This window comes from Thunnus maccoyii, chromosome 4, assembly GCF_910596095.1.
Source record: "Thunnus maccoyii chromosome 4, fThuMac1.1, whole genome shotgun sequence".
Lineage (NCBI taxonomy): Eukaryota > Metazoa > Chordata > Actinopteri > Scombriformes > Scombridae > Thunnus > Thunnus maccoyii.
Window position 1 is genome coordinate 22,996,995 of NC_056536.1, and position 26,638 is coordinate 23,023,632.

The following is a 26,638-nucleotide window of genomic DNA, read 5'->3' on the forward strand; positions in this document are numbered from 1 at the left end:
ACAGAGGAGAGGAGAGAAAAGAGAAAATCAATGATAAGAGTCTCCACTTGCCACAGTAAAGGACTGAGGTGGGGAAGGGGAGCAAGCTGAGGAGGGTGGGGGGGGGGGGGGTTGGGGCAGATTACAGGGGATAGAGGGAATAGGGAGAGGGGTGTGATGCTAAGAGGTTGCCTGGCATTGATCCTGGTGTGAGTGTGAGCGTTGTTTCATCCCCCAAACAGCTATTAACAATTCAGAATATCCTAGGATCACTACACAAGGCCCAATGTTGTAAACACGTCTTTACTTTCCTGAATGTTCAAAAGCACATATAATTCCAGGGCAAGCACTCCCTGTGTGGGTAATAGGTGACAGAGAGAAAAGGAGCCCATTCCACAGAGTCCAAGATAAGCAAATCCCTTTTCCCCTGATGATGACATGAGAATACTTTATGCTAAATGTGCAGACGTCCCATCAGATAGGTGTAATATATACAACCTCTTTGTCTTCCACCTCAGGTCACCCATCCAGGGCCTGCTTAATTCATTAAACACTATCTTAAGTGGCTGAACTGATGGACTTCCATTATTCAGAAAGTTTCAGAGCAAGGCCCCCAATACAATTACCTCCGAGCACTGGTATCTAAATTAAAGTTAAATATTTAGAAAATCTTCCTAAAGCTGCTAGAGGGATGGGGGCTGGATGTTTTATGTGTTCATTTCTGAGATAAATCTGACTGCAAACAGATGAAGAAGAAAATAATTTGCGATGAGTCTGTTTTGAATTTCCTGAGCGCTGTGTTGCTCTCTGTCCAAACATTTGGTGGTTTGGAAAGAAAGCATGCTTGTACATGTTCATATTGAAAAGCACACACACACACATGCATCAGGACCTGATGGTGGATTTCTAACAGTACAGAGACACCTGTCATCATTCCAGGAGGCTCACACTGACTAAACCAGTTAGTGAAAAGGGCCAACTCTGTTTCTAAGCCCTCTATACATAGAGGTAGTGAAAATAAGATGCTGGCAAAACTGATGGGGAAGCAAGGACAATCACTCATCGATTCATTCCATCAATAATGCTAATTGCCATCCAGTTCCTTACTTTAGTCAACTGGGAGGTTGTTGATAGCCTCGCATAGTGAGTTCACAAATTTTGCTTCCCTCATTGTGGCCTGACAAGGTAGGCATTTGAATTGTTTAGGGCATTGTCACTGAGTGTGGATCAAAGTTACTCTGCAGGCAATAAAATCAGACACTGGCAGATGACTGACAAGTACTCTCCTTCACAGACAACTTCAACATGAATACTTCCTACACCTGTCTGGACAAATGCCCAACCTGCTGGTCTGTCCTTGGGTTGTACTTCAGCTTTTTAAACTAGAAAAACTGCAAGGTGGGGAGTCAACACTCAAATAAAATAAAGCATCGCTCACTGTTGTCATCATCTAAAACATTCCTGGAAGCTTGTTCATTGACTTGGCCGCTGCTGCCAGACTTCATCAATTATCAGCGGCCGTTTTACCAGACTAATTTCTCATCTTAGAAAAAAAAAAAAAAATCAGGCGAGCCAGTTAGCGGGGTATGGGGGCATAAAATGTATGACGTGGAAAAACATATTTACTTGATCATCTATATTACTGCAGGAAATTCCATCACATCAGTTTTTTTAAACATGATTTGGGACATCTGACATTAGTTTTCATAATCGGTCAATGGCCAAAATTACAAAAGCATTCTAGGACATTTTAAACTGCAAAGTTACAGTGTGAGGCTCACATAGACCTGTTGCTTTGACGACATTGCCTGTTTTAGTGTGTGTGTTTTTTTTTTTAGTGTGGCTCTGCTGTAAAAAGCGCAATGTAAATAGAGATAATTCATTTATTTGTTCATTCATTAAGCTAATAAACATCTATGTGGCGTATTGTCATTCCTCCTCTTGTTCTCTGTTTTCCTCCCTGATGTGATTCACTGCCTGCAGGTACTGCTGGTACACAGAGAAGGGACTGGTTTGTCTCAGCCAGTAGCTAAGTTTACAGAGAATGTGACTAGTATTAATATATGCGGCAAACTAAATCTAAACAGGCTACATACAGACAGCTTTCGTTTTAGCTTGTTCGTAACACTTTGCTATTAGCCTAACTAGTGCGCTGTGGTTGTGTAAAACATGACGGGAGACTTCGGACAAAACAAGTTGAAAATATTGTTCTTCTACACGCTTGCTGAACAGGTGGTTTGATAAAGTATTGGACTTTTTACTTTTTATTGCAGTCACAGTAACGAACGCAGTTGTTGTCATCTCCAGATATCTTCGAGTTATCTTCACTTCACCTGGTTCACTGTGTCCACTGCAGCCTCTCTGCTGTGCTGTGTTCGCTCCGTGTGTGGGTGTGTGTGGAGCCCGCCCCGGGCAGAGAGCAGAGGACAGGACAGAGAAGCAGACCGTAAATGATAAAATAAAAAATCAATATTTGGTGGTCAATGTTGATATTGCTCGCAATGTTTTGTTTTGTCGGAGGTTAGTGGTTGTAAATGTACACGCATAGTGAATCACAACTTGTTAAAATGAGTAGTCAGTTGTTTGGCCGGCAGCCGGTACTTATGGGAGGCTCTGAAACAAGCTTGCAAGAATGAAGGTAGCTTGTTGAGGCTAGGTCACTGAAAAGTTGAATTATTTTTAATTATTAATTGGATCTATCTATCTACACACATAGAATACATGCACACACACACAGCCACATATATGTTCTGTTAAGCGGAAGGACTTTCTTTGTTTTTTGGCATAGATTAGTGCTTCAGCTGTGAGGAAAGGACAGCCCAATTTGTCAAGAGAGTGCATGGAGCTAATCACATCAAAAGAACTGCTACCCAGGCTAATATCAGCCCACGAGCAGGACGCCTCATTCATTAGTCTGCATCTGCAGGACAAATCATTTCTATGCTGACATACAAAAGCAACACACACGCAAGCAAGATCTTGCCTAGTAAAACTTCATTGCGCTATTGACATTAGATAAACAATGCCGAAGATATTTGATGTGATGAATTCGATGTGACATCATATTTAACTTTCTGAATTGTTTTCCGTGCAATGCCTCGCACCGTGACTCCCTGCATGGTAAAGCGGTGCTGCAATGCACACTGCAGCAATCATGCGAATGCAAATGTGTGTGTGCTTCAAAGAAAAATGGCCTTTTCTCCATGGCACACTTCCATTTAGAGTGCCTTACTCTCTCCTCTGCTTGAGTGGAAATACGGATCAATTGGATGAAAGATGTTTCCGCCTCTTCTCTATAAGGAGCAACACGGCAGCGCAAGAAGAATATTCTACCTTCTTAGCCATAACAGAACAGAGTTGTGCCCTTAAATGCAGTATCATTTGTCTCTATTTTCTCTGTCCAGTGGGTATCACATCCGAGTCAGCGTTTCTACACACCCTCCTCTGAGAAGACGAACCCTCCTCTAGGGCTTTTCTGGCCAGAGATGAGATTACAGTTAAGGTAAAAGACCACAACTATTCAAACTCCTGGACCAAATGTTGCCATTTGCTGGGTGGGAACCAAACCACTAACGGGCTTATTTACTTAATATTAGAGTCATTATACTGCAGCACGTCGACCACAAATACTTTATAGTCAAAGATAGAATCAGCCAGCGAGAAGCAATACAAAATTCTTATTTTGAATAATTCACATCCTTACCAGTCCTGTCAACTCAACTGCCTTGATTTTAAGAAAATACAAACTGTACCTTTATTCAACTGACAAAAAAAACATGCTTGAAATGAGTACATGTACATTGTTTACGTTGTTACATACCTAATATAGCGGTCATCAGAAATGAGGATGAGAATGTGTGAAGCTATATAAAGCTTCTCTGACTGGCAGCTAATTCAAGCTCATACATGTTGCCTGTCACATGGCTGAGATGGTGTTATGCTCTGCTTCTGTTCCGTAAATCCTTTTCATCATAGATACAACAATGTTGTTGTTGTTGTGAGGTGCTGTAGCATGATGAGGCCAAGTCTTTTATCACCATCCAACTGAGTGTCTTTATTCTGCTCTTCTATTTCATTTTCCTCAGTTCGTCTCACTCTGCGGAAGAGAAAACAAACTTTCTCAAGTTCAATATTCATCAACCAGCATCCCCGATTTTACACACATGTGCGCTCGCACCCGTTTGCACGCAAACACACACACAGTGATGCGTGAAGAAACAAACAAAGAAAACATCCCTGATTCCAAACCTATTTTCTTAAAACACTACAGGAACTGTCAAATTGCTGTCGCTAAACTTTGTGATTCACCAAACTATGAATAATGTGTGCATAAATTAAGTGAAGGGATAATGAGAAATGCCACGCTTCTGTGATGAGAGGAAATGGAACGCAGCAGTGGCCAATCAACTCATGAAGATTGGAAATAGAATCAACAACCTCACCTGACATAAGAAACATGCGGGGATGAAAAACCTGACTGGAGAGTCAATAAGTTTTCATGGCTCTAGTGCCTGACCAGCTGTAAAAGAAGGGGCAGGGACTTCTTTGCGGACATGTGGAGATGAGCCGCTAAAGATAAGATGCACTGCCTCCTTTAGCTGTCTCTCCTAGCTGGGGGAGGTGAGGGGGGGAGGGGGGGGTTCTGTTTCTCTGTTCTTTCCCAAGCTTTGAAGCTCTAATGCCTCTGATCTGTCATCTATCTCATGCCTCCCATGCTGTCCAGTGCACGTCTGCTCATGAGTAGGACAATGTGACAGCACTGCAGCCAGTGCACAGTGGGAAAGGTGGCCAAGCCTGTCTTTTGTAACAAGCAGAGTATGGTAATGTAAATTCATTAAAGAACTCGGTTCTGATGCGACAGTTAAATATTAGCCGGCTGCTGTGCCGGTGCTGTCATTTTGTTCAGATTACCCCTGTCGCAGCCTCCTAAAGCGTATGCATTTATAAACATGAGAAATCAACGGTTTCACAGCGGGGTGTGCTGATGTTTTCTTACAGAGTACTTTTCCATTTACCATTGGGTACTGCAAATAGACTGCCAACAATACCATGTGCAAGGCCACAAGTATGCTAGAGGCTGAAGGATCAACACTGCTGAGTGTTCAGAGGATCGAGATTTTGTTTAGGTGCTGGTGGTCTGTCAGCAGTGGTTCTGAAATACAACCGGTGAAGACACCCAGACGATATCACAATAATCTCCTTTCGCTCCCACGCCCTCGCCCAATCTCCCAATCTTTCCTCCCCCCCCACAGCCTGGGGGTGTCTGCCTGGGAGGCACATCAGCTTGTATCTCCCTACGGTCTGTCTCTCTGCCACCCTGGCAAATCAATTCTTAATAAACCATCTGAAGGCTTCCTCTGCTATACCTTTCATTTCCCCTCCTCAAAGCTGCAGGGCAAATTAGCCTGCCAAGAGGATGAGAGGGAGCAAGCGGCAGAAGAAAGCAAGAGAGAGGGGGATGAAAAAAAAAACGACCCAACACCTAAATTAACAAATCACTGTTCTTAATTAATCAGGGAATTACAAGCAGATCTGTGGGTTTGAGACGTGACTGACATGGCTAGCGCTCCATGCATCTGCTTTTGTTATTGCTGCTGGGGTGGAGAAGCAGAGAGAGGAAAAGGAGGAGAGGAAAGGCAGATGAAAGCTTAATAAAAACTCTCCGCAGAGCCCCCTGAGCAGAATAGCGAGGCTGTTACCTCTACTCCTCCTCCCCTCCTTTCTTTGGTTTCCTCTTCCTCCCACTCTCTTATATCCTCGTCATTCCTCCCATACTTAGTTTCTCTCCCCTCCCACTCGAACTATCTCTATCCCTCGACTATTCCCCTTTATCCACTCCTTGCCCCTCTCCTCCCTCTATACCTTTCACTAGTTCTGAAACCTATGTTTGCTAATGAGGTGTGGGATTGACAGCTGGATTACACCATCGCTTTGTAATCCTTTCCTTTCTGTGTTTAGGATAATCACCCCCCCCCCCCCCCCAGACCAGTGCCTTGCCTCCTGCCTCTAGGGACAGTCAACAATGTATGTGTGTGCTTGTGTGTGTGCATGTATATAAGCACATGCATATGTAATATTCAATTTTGTGTGACAAACCTTTCCCGAAGCCATGTTCATAGGAGGGCAATAAAACATTAATTATCTCCACTGTGCACTAAGGCCAACAATACGCCAATCATCATGCAGGACCACCCACACTCTGCTATGTAGTTCATAAACCGTTGAACGCTACAGAGTTAACCCATCTTTCTGTCCATCTTTCAAGTCCTTGCTTAGAGCAAAGAAAGAGGCCTGTCTGCCTGCTTCCCAACGCTTCTACATCTCCTCATCCCATTCTACCCTAGAGATGAGCAAACACTGTCTTCTCTTCTAAGTGTGACTGCTCCTCCAGCCCTTCTCCTCCTCCTCCTCCTCCTCCTCCTTTGTCTCTCCTCCCTCCTTCCTCTCTCCCCTTCCCTTCTTTCCCTCGCTCCCTCACAGGAGCTTGTTCCCTCGGCGGCCACAGGATTCACTTTGTTTTTGATCATTCTCAGACTTAGAGCTAGACAACTTATCTGCTTCTCTACATTCTCCCAGGCCCAGAGGAGGAAAGCAGGGCCTTTTATTACCCTCACTCCTTGCCTCTTCCTCTGATGTGCTGAAAAAGACAATAGACAGATAGGGAGAGTGAGAAGAAAGGGATTCTGGCCAGTGTGCTTTTAAAAGCACATTGGTCCCAAGGCTTGAAACGGCTGGCTCACTAGCCTACATTTAGTCATGGAGTTTGACCAATAGTATCACAAGGCCTTTTTAGCCTTACAGCCAGAAATATGCTGCAGTGTCACATAGCAATCTTCAGCTTCTGGCTCAGAATATCTTAGCAAAAGCAATAATTACAGTTCTCCAAAGCAGAACGCTCATCCACAGTAATTTAGAATAAGCATGTAGCTTTCATATTAAAATGAACTGTGCCCGTGATTGTTAACGTTCTGAGAAGAAGCAAGCCAGACAAACTTCAAGGCTAATGGGTGCAAAAACAAAATTGCTGTTCACACTCAAGTCTGTACCCTGCTATGTCAATGTGTCGGCATAAAATAATTGAACTTCTTTTTTTTTTTTTTTACATCAAAGTGGTATGGTCTTTTTACAGTACAGTACTATATTTGAAATGACCAGACTGCAAAAGCAATTGGTAGGACTCCAAAACAGACTCAATACACCACTACAGCCTCCACTGTAAATTATTATAATCTTACATTCAACAACCATCATTTCATTAATTTATACATGCATGTATTCATAGCTCAGTGGAGTGTTAATGTTATCTGAGTGATTGAATATATGCAAGTTATTAACACTTCATGAAAACTGTTGCCACAGCTACAGACTGTGACAGAGGCACATCACTTAGTTTCACACTTAAAATATGTGATTTCTTTTTGGACATCTCCTGCTGTCTTCCATAACCAAATGCCAATGATGACATATAGCTTAAAATGTAATTAACAAGCAAAACAAATGGCAAAGTCCATATAAACTGCGTCAATGATTTTTAGGAGATAAGATGTGTTTTATTGTAGAGGTGACTGTTTCACTGTAATACAAACCTTGCTCTGAAATGTACAGTACAAATCTACAACATCAGCCTTCACTTTAATGGCAGTGGTTCAATAATCCTGTAAATTCTGTTCTACCAAGAATCATTTTCTAAAACAAATCAAACAGTATCTCCTTATGAAGCTTTCTCATCCCTACTGCCTGTAGCCTTTTTTGTGCTTTACTTACCACATGCATTGATTTTTGGCCAACATGCTATCTTTCCCACATTGCACCATAGACTATAAAGTTTTTTCATGGACTTTATTAACAGTCAGTGCATTACACATATATGGAAATATATTGATGCCCACATGGATGCATGTTCTGACACAGACACCCTCACACATAGAGACCTTTTAATTCTTCACATCCATATCTAATATTTTTTTCTTGCATTGGATTAAAGTTGAGCTATGCATCCAAAAATCAAAGATCAGAGCATCATGTACTCTGGTCTTCTGAACTGCAGCTCATTTCTCCACTGCCATGACGCCCACTCACAATTCTATTACCATAGTGGTAGATACTATACGATATCATATTCAATCAAAACAGGACTCCTACCATTACATATAGTGCTGGCATGACCAGTTCATTCATCAGTTAATCTTTTGAATAATTTATCACAAAAAATACCAACTGGTTCAAGTTTCTAAGATGTTAGGATTTGTTGCTTTTATCAGTTTTGTTTTTCATTTTTCTTTCTAAATTAATTATCTCATCGTTTATGGAATGTTGGTCACAGCAAACAAGACATCCGCTTGGGCTCACACAACTTGTGATGGTAATTTTTTATCATTTTCTGACATTTTATAAATGATTAATTTATTAAAAAGAAAAAAATAATTGACAGATTCTTACATGTAAATTAGTGTTAGCAGCAGCCCCAAATTAATGAGATCTAACGAATCAAAATATGTTTTTGAAGTTTTCCACACAAACCTCCCAAAGTATTCTCGAGCAATACATTCAACCCCAACCTCAGATAACTCTGCCTCCAACCAAAGGGAGATATAAAGAATCCCCCTTTGGGGAAATCAATAAAGTCTGTCAAAAAGCCAACACCTATCTTGACATGAATCATTACACACTGTTTGCAAAGACCAAGCTCCTCTGGAAGCGCCTTTGTTAGCCCTTTATTAGCTTTTAGCCTGTTGAATAGCGTCGGCCCAGACACCATGGGACTCATCATTGTCTTCTGATTAATTAACATTACTGGCACTCTGTTTGTCGACCCCCAACTCCTCCATCCTTTTCTCCCTCTGTCCCCTGTGTTCCTGCACGGCTTCCTTGTTCAGAGGCGATGATTCGACTGTGTGCTGAACTTAAGAACTTAATGGGGAACATTCACAGGGAGTTTGGGACACAATTAGTGATTACCAGACAGCCATGTCTTCTGAGGGCTTCCATCCTTCGTTTCATCCTCCCTTAACAAAGACGAGGGATCTCCAAGCAAAGGGAATAGCATATGAGGATGTAATGCTCTTGGATTTGTCCTGCCCACATTCTCAGAGAGATCTTACATTTCTTCTGGCTGATTAGAAAAGTGTGAGAAATGGACAGAAGTCTCTTTAATTAACAATAATGATCTCACCTCAGTTTGAGGAAATCAGAAATGGTGGAGAGATAATGAAGGTCTGGGTTAGAGGTAAGAACATTTTTTCAGGTTCTTTTTATGGGGAGTTTTCATAACAATGGCTATAAATTAGCTTTTAGCCCACTTCTCATTAATTATGCTTTGTCACAAGAAACCTGAGTTCTGAGGGGAGGAAGAATGCATTTTTAATTTGCACAGTGCTTAGAAAGTGCAGAAATCAAAAGTTGAAATAATACGACGTAAGAATCTCCAACTGCAAAATGGTGTCACCCATGTCCCTTCCTCTAGGGCTGCCTGTGTTTATCATCAACAAAATAAAAAGTGATGAAGCTGTGATACAACAGCTGAATCATCACCTTATTGGTTGCCTTCACAGTGGCTTCATTTCTAACTGAATCAATTAGGCTGTAATTAAAATCCATAGCCAAACAGAGGTAGTGGAGGAGTTCGGAGTGAGTGGGCAGGAAGAGGACACCACAGTGTTTGGGCTTAGGCCAAAGCTAGTGGGCGGCCTGGGAGGGGAAATCTGGATCCCATTTGTTTTACAGTACCATAATGGGTTTCTGTGTTACTTTTTGTGTGTTTGCGGGTGTGTGTGTTGCCATGAATGTACAATAACAGTGACTAACACTTCATATGATAATGTGCTAGCTGCTTCAGGGTACAGAGCATTATCTTATTCTTAAAGTCTTTCTCCCTCCACTTCACCCTCCATTTCACCCTCCCTCTGACAGTAGCCTAGCTGAAGGACATGGTCAGTGTGACTCTCGAGCAAAGAGAAAACAGCCTTGTAGGCTTATCGTTATCCTGCTGGTGTAATCCCTGTCCACCACATCCCAGCAAAAGAACAGCCCTGGGAGCGCCTTGCATCGCTCTTGCTCCTCATGACAAACTATTTTACCAAAGACAGCAGGGACACCTTACAGCAGCCGCAGTGTAGTCTTAATCTGACACTACCAACAAAAACACCCGTCCTAACCTCTGACAAAATGTGTATGTGTGTGTGTGTGCGTATGAGAGAGAGAGAGCTTGTAGTGTCCCTTGTCATCTTACAGCCTTCACAGCCCATACAGACCATCTGTGCATTAAAGGGCTTGAGTCCAAGCAAAGTATTTAAACGGGTTTAATGTCTTCAGGAGTGCCATAACCTTGGTCCTGTAGGACCCCAGAAGGCCCATCATACCAAGGCAGGAGGTCTCTTAATGTACCAAGCAGATGACAAGGATGCAGAGTTCACAGACGCCACAGAGAAACTCAATCTGCAGGAAGTCGTCCCCTCTTTTTTTTTCATCCACTCTCCTCTTCCCTCCCTGTCGCCTTTGTCCCTCCTCTCAAAACAACAGGAGAAGGTGTCAAAAATCTCATTAAAGAATAATGGCCTCCACCTGCTTGCTTTCTTCTTTTCTCATTCTCTCCTGCTTGCCTTTCTAATGACCAGCTTGGAAAAACCTGGAGGATACCCACTATCCGCAGAGTGCCGGACAACTACCTCAGTGCACACAGCACATTCAACCACAAAAACACACAGTCACACCAAGCACACAAAAGCACATAACTGTTCCACCACATGGGTTCCCAAGCTTAACAGTATTAATCAAAGGAACTCCTGCAGGTGTAACGCCTGCCCCCCCTTGCTTATCTCATAAACCACTCATGTCTAGACCTTAACAGGGAAAAAAAGGCTCAACCATGTGGCTAAATCATCTACAGTATGTGAGCCTCTCTGGAAAATCCATGCACAATTCTTTAAAACTATTGGACATATACATCAGGCTTGAGGTTACACGTTAAGTAAGTACATGTCATCTGGCTATTTGTAACAGCTCCCTGTGGTCAGATTAGCCTTTGGCCCGAAGAGCATAAACTAGCACCTCAGTATGTCTGTAGTGTCTTCACCACTTCACAAGACATCCAACAAATGTCAGCCTCATGCGTTTCTGTAATTAATAACCATGGAAAAATGGATGTGTCTGAGCCTGTCTCCGTGACTGAATATCCTCACAAAAATTAGCCGTAAACCATGTAATGGTTCAAACAGATGGCGGAGACAGAATAAGGATTTGTGTTGTTATTTGCAATATAACAGAAATGAGACGTTTATATGGACGGGCTGAAACCAAACATGAATGATTCAGAACAACGGCAAGTGAGAATCAAAGAGAGATAGGACTTTGCAAAAAGATTAGAATAAAATAAGACACCGCAATCCAAAACTAATAAAGACACAAAGTAAACAATGAGGATGATTTAGGCAGTAACAGGAAGAAACAAAGGAGGCTATATTCCAACAATGTCTAATCTCCATGAGGACGCCTGTCTGCTATCGACCCAGATAACACTGCAGGCTGTGTGTCATGAGATTTGGGGCAAAAGGTAAACAGGAAATCAAAACAATCTAATTCTCTTTGAGGGTGAAGGGAAAGAGAGAACTGATGTATTGTCCATCCCTATAGAGCATGCAAAAAGAAATGGCATCTTTTATTCTGGCTACTGTGAGTCGCTCTTTTGAAGCGGACTCGTGTCCCCACATCGCCGGCACTCTGAACCGTAGTAGACTTTGTGTCAGCTCTGATTTTGGGTAGAAGGGAAGGTAAAAGTACGCTCACTCTTGATGTATTATCAATACCAAAGGCAGAGGATCCTGTGAGATTATTTGTGATATTGAGCTTTTTTTCATAGTAATGTGCATTAAGCTGAGCATGAAACTGATACTCACTGTGTATCAACTAATGTGCTTCAAGTTACGAGAGGATGTTCATAACACAAAGCCTGCAGCAAAGTAACAGCTTGGCTATTGGACTTTGAAAAATCACCTAAAGCGTAACAGCAAACTTCAATAACCAAGGCAAGTGAGACTTATCAACCAGGGCCTTCTGAATGCCCGCTGGAAGAGATTTTTGGAAATATTATCCTGAGGAAAAGTACAGCTCAGAACAATTTGTTTTATTCAGACTGCAAAGCTCTCTCTACCATTTCTCCTGGTTTCTAGTTATCATAGTAGTGAGCAACAGCCAGCATATGTGAGAATATGATACGAATATGACAAAAACAAGGTGGCACTGAGGGGAGAGAGAAGTGATCTAGGTCACAGAGGGAGGCACAGATTTAAATGGCATCAACTGCATAGTGAATCTCTACTGAATGGCAGCATATAAAGATGTGTGTGTGAGAGTGAGAGTGAGAGAGAGAGAGAGAGAGGAGTGCTTACAGTGCTTCAGAAAATGTATTTATGAGTACAATAGCAACGCTGAGCCTGGCTAGGGAGGGTTATAGGCCGATATGGTCACCTCAATACAGACATTCAGGCCATTCGTTCTGTCTGATGAGTTACTGGAGGGATCTAATTTTCAAAATGGAGCCAAGCATCAGTGGAGTTTCTAAAAACAAAGTGATGACTGCGGAGAAAAATCTCCAGTTCCGTCCGAGAAGTTGCACTGTGGACGTCAGCATCCGTATAGCTCAGGTACTGACTTCTCCAATAAAAGCACATGCACACATCAGAATTAACCAAATCTGTATTTCAATCCCCTTGACCTCTCTCGCGCCCTCACACACACACACTAACATAACCGCAGTCACACACAGAAAATGAGGGCTGCCCAAAACCACCAGAAACCCAAACAAAGTCCAAGGTCAGCAGAGTGGGCTCACTGAGCTGAAACCACCATCCCTGGCTTTCATTACCAGGATCAGAATCAGCAGAGGGATGCAGGGACACATGGGATGAGGTTACGTTCGCTGGCTCTGTTTATCTGTGTGAGTCTGGCCCTGGCCCAACTCATATTCTCTCAACTGTGGAACACAAAACACTCCAAACATCGTGACAGCATCTATTGTTTATCCAAATATCAAACCTTCAGATTATTTTAACAGCAAACTGTATTTCTCTACACATCTGAAACAGATTCTAACTGAAGAGAAACTCTGTTATTCTGTTTTTACTGCAGGGGAAACTGTTTAGTGTGTATGTGTGTGTGTGTGTGTGTGTATCAGTCATTCAGTGTGTAACGTTAACCAGGCCTGGCAAAGCTCTACCTCTAATGGTGCCTTGAGTGTGTGAGTGGTAAAGAACCTGTCATAGCTATAATGAAAACCAGGCATAAAAGACAGCGGGTGTCCTCAGCGGTGAATGTGTCATATGTACATGTATGCACACACACACACACACACACACACACACACACACACACACACACACACACACACACACACACACACAAACAAACAAGATGAATGAGACCTCTCACCCCTAAAACCTATTATCTCACCTCTTAGATCCCTGCTGTTTCTCTGCTGTTCATGTAAAAAGGTTTTTTGTTTTGAGAATTTTAAATAGTTAAACCAACATCAATATCAATACTCAGTGTTGCGGATATGAAAGTCAAATTTTAAAACCATCCTGCTTATAATACATTTGTAAAAACTAAGCAGTGTCATTTTAAGTGTGTTTCAGCCATTAGGTTTGGTAACCAGCAGGGGTTTTCCTGATAAATAGAAAGAGAATCAATTCATTCAGCAGGAACAATACAGTGTGCAGACTTATGCTTATAAATGTTTATTGGACAGACTGTGTTTATCAGTGAAAATCCCCAGTTGGCCAGAACACCCAGAATTTTTTGAAAGTGATCTAAATGAGCATCACTGCTCATTAAAGCAAAATTAATCAAAAGCAAAGTCACGGTAAGCTGGAAATGATTCATGAATACAATAGAGAAGTAATTTTTTTTTTCACACACACTTGCAATCACAAAAAGGGAAACTAAATGATTTCATTCACTTTGGACAATATTTCTAAAACGGTGCCATTGTATAACTTGCAATGTTGCAAAGATTTAGTCTTAGCTTTGTTGTCAGCTTTGGCTTTGTCATCATATTTGCTGTTGTGGTTTTGATGACTGCACTTTACATTTTTGGCAATTTGGTACATCAGAGTGACTCAGAATGATAAAATGTGAAATGCAACACCCTCGTCCTCCCTGCTGACCTCCTGTCTAGACCCAGGCATCCTCCCTATCATGGCCAAGGTCCTAGTTCTGTCCTTCCCATTATTCCCCCGGTAGCTAACATGAATATACAGTATATATGTTTGTGTGTGAGTGTGTGTGTGTGTGTGCATTAGTGGGTGTCATTACTCCTGTCCCCATCTGACGGTTTTGGGTTAAACAATGTTATTATTAAAGCCTTTCCTGAGTAGCTCCTTGCCTCCCTCCAGTGACACCATTACCAACTATAAATCAACTGCCTGAGCCCTGTAAATCACATATGATGTGTATGTGTTTGTGTGTGTGTTTGTGTGGATGTGTGTACGCCTGGCCGCTGCAGCTGTGCTGTCAGACACACATGAAGGCGACATTGCAGCTGTGAGTGTGCCACGGCATAGACGAGCCTGTGTGACTTACGTTACATCCTTTCAAACAGCACAGAGGAAACAAATGATGAATGTTAAACTAAAGCATATGCTTTTACTGTGAGGGAAGGGAATACTGTAAATGGATCGTAAGTTTATATGTTTTATGAGTGGAGGCTGTCATGGTTTATTTGGTCTGATAACACATCAATGCTTGAGGCTGACTTTAGTGTGACTTTCGTTGGAGAAAAGTGTGCAGTAAAATCAAATGTATTGTTAGTGGTAAATTGAAATCCTAATACTGAAAACAACCCTGTTAGACCGGTAAAGAGTAGTTTATGTCTCAACAGAGACACACAGACAATTTCATCTCCCTGAGACCAAAGCAGATAAATAATGCTCTCTGAAATAAATATCTCCTGTGCAGCAGTGATGCCTCATTCTGTGATTGTTTCTGATTGTGTTGACACCCCCTGCTGGGCTGAAGACTTCACTACCACGCAGAGAGCCAACTCTCTACAAGTGACAATGTCCCTGATCCAATCCCATGTCGAGCCAGGCTACAATACACTAAAGTTAATGAAACACTAAAATCAAGCTGATACCTTCCTCTAGACTCATATCATTCCAGCAAAGGACAAACATAAATATAGACACAAAATAGAAAACAACCAAAAGAAAAAAAAAAATACTGTACCCTCGTGTAGTGTATATCCTTAGTTTAAGAAGCCTGTGTGTGTGTGTCTGCGTGCATGGCGCGCGCGCACTCAAGAGAGAGAGTCTAGACAGCTGTATTCCCGCCAGGTCTCTCACGGCTAAGGAGAGTGAGAAATATATACTGTGCAGCTGCCGAAGACACAGTCGACCCACAAAAGAGCTATTGTGCGCCCACAGCAAAACAATACAGCTTAGCTGAGCTATGAGGAAAAAACCATTGGGATCAATAGAGAATTGCAATTAGCCCACATTGGCAGGAGCAGTGCCAGATTAGACACAGGATGTCGATTCCATTTCCTGCACTATCGGGCCCTCAAACTTGGTTGGCTCACTGTGTAATTGGAGCAATACACATAGAACTGGGTAAGACGTTGTAGGGTGATGGTGAAAATATATAAGATTATAGCTGTGAAAATAATGATAGTAATAATAATGTTGACGAGGTTGAGCAAGGTCAAAACAGCATGCAGACGAGCATTTAGAGTGTACATAATCAACAGCATGTACTGTGTGCGCAAACATTTTGGCTTGAACATTTTAAAAACATGTCAGTCTGCTGTTCTTTGTCTGACACTCTCCGTTACTACATCTCAACACCACACTGCAACGGCAGACACGTGTACTGACTTTACAAGACTGAGTTCCTCCTGATCAGTTCATTTCTGTTGCAATATTTGATGTCATCATCAGCTTCAAACACATACATCAACGTGACTGAATTTAACCTTTCAATTTTCTAAGTTTTACATCACCGTACGTATTTCCTTTCACCGGCTTTAATGCAGCGAGGGAGCTCTTTTACTCACACTTTAAATCTTCCTGAAGAGATGTAAAAGAACTGACTTGCCAATTAAAGGCCTTACCTTTGAGTATGCCTTGGCCTTGCAGTACATCCCTTGAAATCAGCACAGAATAGAAGCTTTGTGAGAAGCCAGGTCGGCATGGACCCTTGGAAGCATGCTCCCCATTATTCCTCTGGAAGGAAGAGAATACAATGTAAGACATCGATAAACATGGATTCCATTGATTTCTGGCTTCTCTTTGGCCCTGAGCCTTGGAGGAAAGCTGCGTATGGCACGGCAGTTAGTAGAAATATATTCAACAAGTTTATCAACTATATGCTCCTGGGTATAGCAACATTACTGATTAAATTCTAGCACACTGCGATGTCAGTGATAAAATGTGTTGTGTGGCTCGCCATAAAGAAAGCAGCGTGGATGAATGAGGACAGTTCTCAGTCTCTAACTACTTTGCTCAGGGTTAAGTGAGACAGACAGACAGACACACACACACAAACACACAAACACACACACACACATAGCATACACACATGAAAAAAGGAAAATGCAGGAATGCAGCAAAATGTTCTCACTCCTCACACTACCAGAGGGGTCCAGAGAACTATAAAAGGACTGAACAGTGTATGAGTGCATGTGAGGTGTGTGTGTGTGTACACTCAAGAGGTCTGCAGAAAACTTTGCACCCAACATTTAGTGCTCACTGTTGGTTAAATTGAACGACCTGACCCAAGCCACTACCGGCGCACAACTGAATGTGCGCAGACACACACGCCGGTGCCAAGACTGGCTGGAGTCTGACTGTAGAAAAGGCATTACCCACTAGCCCTCTCCTCTTGGGAGAGAATAATTAAAGTGTAAACTACCGTCGTCTCATTTCCCTGCCTTAGATGGTAAGAGCAAAGGCTTTGGCCACAAAAAAGAAGAGAAACATTTAGGAAAGCTACTTGATGCGCCGTTTGGAGTAGCCCGCACCGGCGCCGACTAATTCAGCTTTCACTGATCAAATGGCGAAAAAAGAGGTGGAGAAGCACCTTACAACTTTAAATTTTAACTTGTGCTTTTCAGTCAGGAAACCTTAAACGAAAAAGGGTTGTATAATGTTAAAGTAAGCGAGAATATTACATTAGTTTGATAAAGAATTAAGGTTTTACCCTGGGTGATTAAATTGTGCAGTGTTTTTGTACTGTATTGCAGCCCATTGATGAACCCGCAGCGATCCAGAGAAAACCTAACGACAATATCAGAGCAGACAACACTGGATCTTTCATTCTTACTTTCTTCTTTATTTTTCCCTTTACAAATTGAAATTCATAAGGGAGCCAATTAGCCTACTTGTAAAGAAATAACGACCAGCGCTGCGTTGCTGCATCAGCGCACTGGACTGACACTGGACTCCGACTACATGACTTTATTTAAGCTTATGTGCTATTGCTTTGAAACCCTGCACCTCAGAGACACCGTATTTCACACTCTCACAACTCCTCTACATATCTCAAGCCATACTAAAGAATGAGAAATCTCACCCAGAATGTGTCAAGAAGAAGGGCTGCTGTCAGGACCAGAGCGAAGTCAGTTCTCATCGTGGCGAGCAATCGAGCCAGGGCTGCCTGGACGAGGAATCACAAAGAGGGTCGATTCGTAATTCTTCTCCAATAATTGGGTAATTCCCCCCCCCTCTTTGGTGAGACTGTTCGTAACGTCCCTCCTTGCGCTCCGTGAGTGTGCTGCAGCTCTGCCCCGAGTTTCCCCGGCTCTCTCATCTGCAGGTGAGCGCTCCGCTCAGCACCAAGGCGCAGCCAGCGTCACTCTCCAACCCCTCCTATCACCCGGTGCAGGAAAACTCCACACACGCACTTAAAGAAACACTCGTTGGAGCTTTGGATCAAACGACCACACCACCTTACGTCTGCCTGAGGATCCCAATATTTTAGTCCCTATGGCGACCTAAAGGGCTACGCAGTTTTATGGTTGCAAATGAAAGGGTCGATAAAGCATAATTGAAGTCCCTAAGCCAAAGTATGGCAAATGCATTAACCATTGGCTATGAAACTTCCAACGCTGCGGTACGAGCATGGTTTCAACATACTGTATGTACATTATTAGATTTCAACTGTTAAGAAATTGCAAACGTGCGCAATTTTATGCATGAAATATTGCAGGATGTATAATGAATGTCGGTTGCTCACCATTAAAAAGTCCCTACGGTTTTATGTGATTAGTTAACACTTATAGGCTACACTTTAATATCATCAATTAATAAATGATCATTTAGTCAATTCAGACATTAATTAACACCAAAACAGACTGTAAAGCATGTAAACACAATTACTGTGGGGTATAAAAATGACAGCACAATACAGCCTGATCTACAATAGGTTACATCACTCTAGTGTTGCTGGCTTGTGGCTTAAAAACCACGAGGTCATGCATCAACATGTAGATGTTTGCAGCTGCCCACCCGTTTAATTATTTTAAGCTTCTGTATGACCTCTATATTCTATAAAAATATGTACTGATCTGCGCCAGAGTCTGATGAAAGGTCTGATATGCCCGTCGATGCAGCTAATTTAGTGGTATATCAATGAATGTATGAGTATAATTAACATTCAACTGATTATACTTTAAAGTGTTAACAAATCACAAAAAGTCATAGTGACTTAATCAGGTGAGCAACGGGAATGCAGTAATGTGTGCATCAAATTATTATTTGTTATGCATTAGTTAAAGGTGCAGCATGTAGAATTTTATTGGCATCTAGCGGCATAGACTTGGCAGAAATGGAGTATAATATTCATAAGTATGTTTTCATTAGTGTATAATCACCTGAAAATAAGAATCGTGTTTTCATTACCTTACATTACCTTAGAATGAGCCCTTTCTATCTACAGAGGGAGCGGGTCCTCTTCCATAGAATTGTATTCATCTATATCTCGGTCATTGTGTTTTTAATGTCTCTTACCTTGCTCTCATGCACTCTTTATACATTTACCTTCTCTGTTTTTCCTTTCCTTTTTTCTTGCTGTTGTTTGGCTTGTTTGTAAAGAAATATGTCTTTTCACTTGACTTTCGGTATAATGATACCTTTTTGTGTGTTATGTTTACCTGAATGTACTGTAACATCATTTCCACCATTGCTGATCTAATTCCATCCTTGTTCTGTACATTTTCCTTGTGCTTAATAATAAAAAAAAGGTCTTCTTGACATGTTGCACCGCCATGTTTCTAAAGTAGCCCAGAACGGCAGTAGCCACTAAAACCTACACACTGGTCCTTTAAGCATTAATTATGTTTTGTACCCGTATTATAAAGTGTTATCCATTTTGAATATGGCCTGAATATTTGCTTTCCATTATTACAATTTTAAAAAATGAGCACAATGAATCAGTATTTAGGAAAAGCATGCTATAATCCCCATCCCAACCCTCGACCATGCTCTATGTTGACTGCTATAAGACTACTTACTTTTCTGTAGAAATGAGAAAACCAGCTCATCACATTGATGAGTTCTTAAGCTTGTCTCTGTATGATAATACCATAACTCTCTTGACAATTATGTGACATGTGCAACACCTGTCTTCTTTGAGAGAACACACCGTTGTGTTATTCTTCAACACAAGGGTATCTTAACAGCATTTTTTTAAATGATATGATTAACACATCATGAGATGTGTTGATTTTCCCTTCTAATCCAACTATTCTTGCAAAATTCTTTGAATTATGAAATGCCATTAGCTGATATCTGTGACATGTATTAAGGTATATACCTTTCAATTATTTGTTTTTTTGTAATATCTGAGTGATAATTACTAAAAATCCTTTTGAAAAAAGGAGAGGGGTGTGCAAGGGTGACAAATAAATGCTTTATATAAATGTACAGAACTGAATTTGACCCTGTTTTTGAGTGGAGCTTTTGTATCTGTTGATACAAGTCTGTGGTATTTGATCATTTTTATTACATTTATAAATAAAGTCACGGAATGAAATTAAGCAAAAGTTTTCTTTCTGAAGAGATGTTAACTGTGTTAGACTTTGATTATAACCCACGTCTGCTACACTTGCTTACTTGATGAACTCACCCAATAGCCTACCTTTTTCTGCAAATCTAATACTGTCCCTGAGACTGAGACTGCAAAAGATGAATTTCATCAAAAGCAAAAAGTTGAACAAGGTCAGTTCCAAAGGTTTTCGATGTGAATCCAAATGGCTCAAAAACTGAACTTAGCTGTCTTTGAACTGAGCTCCATTTTTCAAAAGAAAATTCTTCTGACTAAAAAGAGTTGAAAAGATCATGGCAGACTATTACCTTGCATCTGTGTGCATGTGGTTCAGCACTACCTCTTACCATTAGCAGTTTTTGTGCTTGCACAGTGGCTCATGACTATATAAAACATCTCTCTGAACAAAAAACAGCATAATATAGAGGTTGGCCTGCATTTTGAGGAGACTTTCGTCCAAAAAAAATCCCTATGAGAATCAGTCATTTCAGCAAGTGCCCAAGTGACTAAACCTTGTAGCGGTTGTGATTATGACGAGAGCAAAGTCAGACATTATTACAGAGCTACAAAGTCATCCTCAGGAGGAGGTCAGGATGGATGGATGGGTCAACAAAACATCAGACTTTATGGCCCCATTTACACCTAGTATTATCAGGATAATGACATCCAATCCATCAGTCTTTGGTGACCTTTCAAGTTACTGGGATGATTTTTTTTCTTATGAATGTTGTTGCACTGTATAGACTGCATTTCCACCTGGCTGAGATCACAATTCGAGCCTGACCGCCTCCAAATGTGATCTGGCTGATCCAATTACAATATGCTCTGAGTGCATTTAAAACTCGTATTTACATGTGTTTTTCCTCATCCAGAAAAAACACCCAGATACAGATTGCATTTTAGTACCAGGTGTAAATGGGGTATAACATGAAATTCCTGTTCATCTCCCATTTCCAACTGTTTTTTTTAACCATGACCACAGTCATCCCCTAACCTTAACCACATGGTTATTATTGTAACCATAGTAGTCATTTTTACCTACACCATAATGTTTCCCTGACCTTAACAAAATATATATTTTATCTTAAACCATGATCTCCTCCTAAACCTAACCAAATCATTTTGTGCCTAAACCTAAGCAGACTTTAATTATAGCATTGTCCTATCAAAAAAAAAATTCAACAGTGATTTGTAACAGTTTTGGAAAGCAAAGACAAATGATCTCATACTGCAAATAGGGGCGTCAGATCAGAAAATGCTTCTATGTGTCATTCTGGAGTGCATGGACCAACAATGTGTTTTGTTGTTCAATTTGGAGGACTCATTACTTTTGAGCTACTAATGACCTTTATAGTGTGCTGTCTCTGATTGACAGACTTGTCTCCATATCTGCTTATTGAGCCAACGGGCTCTAATCCTGTCAAAAAGAGCATGACTCTGCATCAGAGGGTGGCTGCTCAGCCAATTTCCTCTGTGTGACATGCAGGCATTTTACCACCTCTCTCATCCCAATCCCTTAGTCCCCAGGATGAGCTCCGACACTCCTATCCGCAGTCCTTTTTATTCCTGATGGGCTCTGTGACATGGTTATGGTTTTTGTCCTGTTCAGTGCTGTGATTGGTGTGTGTGGCCCAGAGTAGGATTCACTGTCTGGCAATGTCAGAAAAAATCACCAGTCAGAACACTGATATTAGATGATTCTGCTGAAGCCTTGAATTACAGAATTATTCATTCAAATTATTTATTTCTATGATATCTGTACATGGCAACTACAGTATGATTAGCTAAAGTTCAGCAACTAAAATTTGGTCAAGGTGTGATGCTACTAATACCGAGATAAGCCAACTGCAACCATTCAAGCTGTGTTGACACAGTGCAAACTGTTTTGCACAGGGCAGTATGGCAAGGTAAAATGCATTGTTTACCTTGATGACATGCTGGAGGTGCTTCACACAAACTGCAGTAGAGTCTGTCATCTGCATCTCTTCATCTAAACACCTCACTGTATTTGCTTCCTCTTGTACTATCCCTCTCTGCAATATTTAAAAGAACAAATAGCAGAATAGGTCAATATCTTGTGTAGACAAATTTGTATTGAAGAATCAGGTAACATCCACACTTTAGGTCATGGCCCACAACGTACAGAGTAATTCTTCTCAGTTTACACATATGTGGATATACTTCACCTTGATGGTTACAAATTATACAACAGAAATAGACTTGGCAGACCAGGTGGTGGAGTGCATCTAAATGTAGATTCAGGACACTCCATAAATGTTTGTGATGACCTCATTATTGAAGATGGTCACTCAGATTCTCTGTTCACTGAGATAAATGTAAAAAAAAAAATGGTAAAAATCTCATTGTTGGAGTCTGACTCTGACACTTTCAAGATTGATCTGGGTGAACTTTTATACGGCATAAATGAAAATAATAAAAATTGTTTTATTCTTGGTGATTTTAACATCGATATTTCTAAAGAGGATTATGCTAAAATTGATTTTATTAATACTCTATATTCCTCATACTTTTCCCCACCATAAATACATTTACTAAACTAACAAAATCCAGCAGCTCAATTATTGATAACATCATTACAAATATTTATAATGCTTGTATTGACTGAGGAGTAATACTTTTGGACATTAGAGACCATTTTCCTGATGAAAGACTGAAAGACTGATGAAAGACTGATGATTCAAGTCCTGAAACAAAAGTTAAAGTTCTGAGTGAAAAAACCTTGCAACAACTATGCGAAAACCTGCAAGCCAAAACATGGGACTGAATCGATAACTGTACAAATCCAGACACAGCATATAATTTTCTAATTGATTAAATAAATGACTCCATTGATCGTCCCATACCTGAAAAGATCATTAAACATGGTGCTGCAGATCAGAAATTATGGCTTACTAGGGGTATCTTAAAATCCATCAATAAAAAGAACAAACTTTATAAACGCTTTATCAATAACCCAAGTGATGCAAATAAAGAACCATATACAAAATACAGAAATAAACTCAAACACGCTATACGAATGAGTAAGCGAAGACATTACACCAAGCTTATTAAACCTTCTCAGGGTGATCAAAAGCAATCCTGGAAGGTGCTTCCGGACACCAAAATCAAATACATTGCCAGAAACTTCAGCAATGATTTTGACAATGCAGATCTTGCTAACAGTTTCAACTATAATTTTATCTCCATAGGTGAAAATCTCTCTAACAAAATGAGCCAGCCAGAGGGTGCTTCTTTCAGAAATCTCTTCAAGGCAATTATTTGAATTTATACTATTTGATGCCAACTGACAGAAATGAAGTCTCTAAAATAATTATGAATATGAAAACCTCTCATACAGCTGGCGCAGATTAAATCTGTAGCAAAATTCTTAAAGCTATTGTGAATGAAATTGTGAAGCCACTTGTTCACTCTATCAATCTTTCTCTCTGCTTTGTGGGCTTGTGCTTAAAATGACAAAGATTGCTAGAATTCTTATTCTGGTGATAAAAATGATATGCACAACTACTGACCTATGTCTATATTGCCTGCTCTCTTCAAAGTATTGGAGATAATTGTGTATAGTAGTTAGTCATTACTTAGATAAATCAAATATTCTTGTCACATCACAGTATGGATTTAGAAAAAAGAGCACCATTTGTATGGCAATTCTTGATCTCATCAAAAAAAAAAATCAATGATGCTCTTGAAGAAGGCGACTGCGGCATTTTTTTCAGTTTTCCTCGATTTATCAAAAGCATCTGACACTACTAACTTTGAACTTCTTCTAAGCAAACTACAACATTATGATGGCGAAGGCACAACACTCAGTTGGCTCAGAAGCTATATGTATGGGAGGAAGCAATATGTATTTGGTCACAAATCTCAAAATAAAACCATCAAATATGGGGTCCCCCAGGGATCCATTTTAGGGCCACTCCTCTTTATTCTGTATGTAAATGATTTATATATGTATAATGAATTCCTCTAACATTCTACATTAAGTATTATTTGCTGATGATGCAAATTTATTCTTATCACACAAAAATCTAAACCTGCAAAACAATCTAAATGAGGAAATGGTTAAGGTGGATACGTGGTTTAAATGCAATAAATTATCCTTAAATATCAGCAAGATAAACTTCATTGTTTTCCACTCCAATAGAAATCAAAATAATATTGAACATATGATCAAAATAAATGGTGGGGTTATTGAGAGAGTGACATCCACCAAATCCCTGGGGGTTCATATTGATATTTTTTTAAACTTTAAGGGCCATATTGATAAATTGAAAAAAAAAATCCAAATACGTTGGTTTATTTTTTCAAGTTGAGGCTCTTTCTTCCACTTGACGCACTTCTAACCTTATATCTGTCTTTATATGATCCTCATATAAATTACTCTTATGTTATATGGTGCAATACTTTTCTTAGTTATCTGATACAACTACAGAAGAAAGTTATACATGCCATATCTTGGTCTAAGGTACATGCTCACACTGACCCTCTTTTCTACAGCTACAGCATTTTAAAGCTTACTGAATGTAATATATTTTGCATTGCTTGTATAATGTTGTATGTATGCTCAATGACAGACTTTGTGACCTTATTCTGACTTACCTTCCCTCTCATACATAGAAGACTAGAAAAAAGCATCTTATAAAAGGTAAGAAACATAAAGTTAAATGTATGGGCTTTAGTGTGGTTTGCAGAGGTTCACAGGTGTGGAATGAGCTTGATAACACTTTAAAAATGTCATTATCTGTGTCTGTTTTCAAAAAGACCTTAAGGCAGCAGTTGCTACTAAAATATGTCTAAGCTTGAATACCCTGGGGACTTCTAAACTAGTTACTCTACTCTGAAATCCATTTAAATTGTATCTTACTCATTTAATCAATGTTTAGACTGATGGAATAAATGTCTTAGGACCATCTAGCTGTACGTTTTAGGGTCTTAAGATAGTCTTAGGTGTTGTGTAGGTTGTAAATGTTACTGTATAATACATGTACTTTGTACATGTACAACTTGTACTATGGGCGTAACAATCTGGACAAAATAATTTATATTGTGGCTACTTTTTTTAACTAACAGTATCTACTCTAATATTAGGGGGTACAGTTTAACCTACTGACAACAATCTGGCGTTTGGAAGGAATTTAATTGAGAATTCATACTGTAAGTATTTACAGATTACCTATACCTATCTATTATTACAGGGTAGAGTATTACCATTACTGAGCAACGAAGCTGGAAGTTTGAGGGAACCTGGGGTAACGAGTTCTGTAATGCTTTATAAATCTGCTATGATTTATTGCAAAATGACACTATTTACCAACACTGGAGGGGTACAGATGAAAACAAAAAGAGGATAGGGAAACTACATAGTTCTGTTTTTAAACTTGGGACACCTCTATGGGGTACATTTGTGTTTTTACTTTGGAACAAACAGAGATCCAGGGAGAAGAGTATTGTGAGGAACGTACTGTAGGCTTGTAGCCTATATGGCTTCTTTTAGTTTTTTTTTCTGTTTGGCTTTTTGCCTTTATTTGACAGTCTGTGCAGCGAGGCAGGAAGCACAGGAAGAGACAGGGATATGACAGATCCCCCGACCGGGAGTTAAGCTGTGGACTTTGCGGGTTATTTGGTATGTGTCTTAACCATTAGGCAACTTGTAGCCTTTATGTTATTTTGTATGTTGTAAAGTAGGCCTACTTATGGGGTACAACACTGTACTCACAGGGGAATCAAAAGAGTGAGATGGTACAGGTTTATTTGGGTTGTTGTTGCACAGGGTTCTATTCATTGTTGTTGTTATGGAGTACAGTGGGTAGAAAATATTTCTATGATGAGGTTATTACAGTCAATACAGCTGCACTGAAAATTCAGAAAACACTTTTTGCAAGTCTGAGTTGAGAAGCAAATTTTGGTCTCAGTGTGAAAATCAGACACACTGCCCATCCACTACCATGACCTTGACAACCAGTACCAGCCTGTTCTCACAATAAAACAACAGTATAGGTCGAAAATTCAGCTGGCAAAAATGACCTATAGTTACATTTACGCCATGTAGCAGCACCGTAATTATGAACCAGGGAAGTGATGCAGTTCAGATGACATGAATATAAGGTGATCAATTTTCATATTGGGAGGAGGCAGGTTGGGTGGATGGATAGATAGACTGTTGGCAAAAAGTGGACTTAGCTGCAGGTGACCACTGTCTGCTTCCCATTTCAAACCGCGAGTAGGGACTGTTTTTTAAAAAACGTAATTTTGATTGTTATGATGTTTACTATTGCCATGACAATGAAGGCTGAGTAACTTTAAGGAAGTAACTTTAACCCATACCACGCTTCAAGACAATCTCAGATCATTTTAACCCAAACCGCAATCCTGACTGACTTTATACTCTATTCTGACTTAAATCTCAGAGCTCAAAAAAAATTTTCACATGTGGCCCTAATCCTCTTCTGTAGTGATCATTGATGGAAAAAATAACTTAAAAGTTTGTGACATAGCGGTTTGGTTAAGGGAAATTATATGTGGTGCAGTTGATTAAAAGCTATAATGAATTAAGTGTAGTGTCCTTGCATAGATCTTAGAGTCTTCAGTACTTCAAGAGTAGGGTAGC

The 26,638-nt window shown here is 40.4% G+C and overlaps 1 protein-coding gene across 4 annotated transcripts in view; it reads right to left on the reverse strand.

The window, feature by feature from the left end:
• Positions 1 to 26,638, reverse strand: part of LOC121895088 (cadherin-4-like) — a 276,647-nt gene that overhangs the window by 226,922 nt on the left and 23,087 nt on the right. For 2 of the 4 annotated variants that reach the window (XM_042407923.1, XM_042407922.1), the window contains 3 exons: positions 21,939 to 22,046; positions 17,542 to 17,625; positions 16,082 to 16,193 (listed from right to left, as the gene is read on the reverse strand). In XM_042407923.1, coding sequence (XP_042263857.1) covers positions 16,082 to 16,193; positions 17,542 to 17,625; positions 21,939 to 21,995 — 253 coding nt within the window. In that variant the 5' untranslated portion in view covers positions 21,996 to 22,046. Of the gene's footprint in view, positions 1 to 16,081; positions 16,194 to 17,541; positions 17,626 to 21,938; positions 22,047 to 22,199; positions 22,306 to 26,638 lie in introns of those variants that run through there. The other 2 variants (XM_042407924.1, XM_042407925.1) reach the window with 2 other exon arrangements.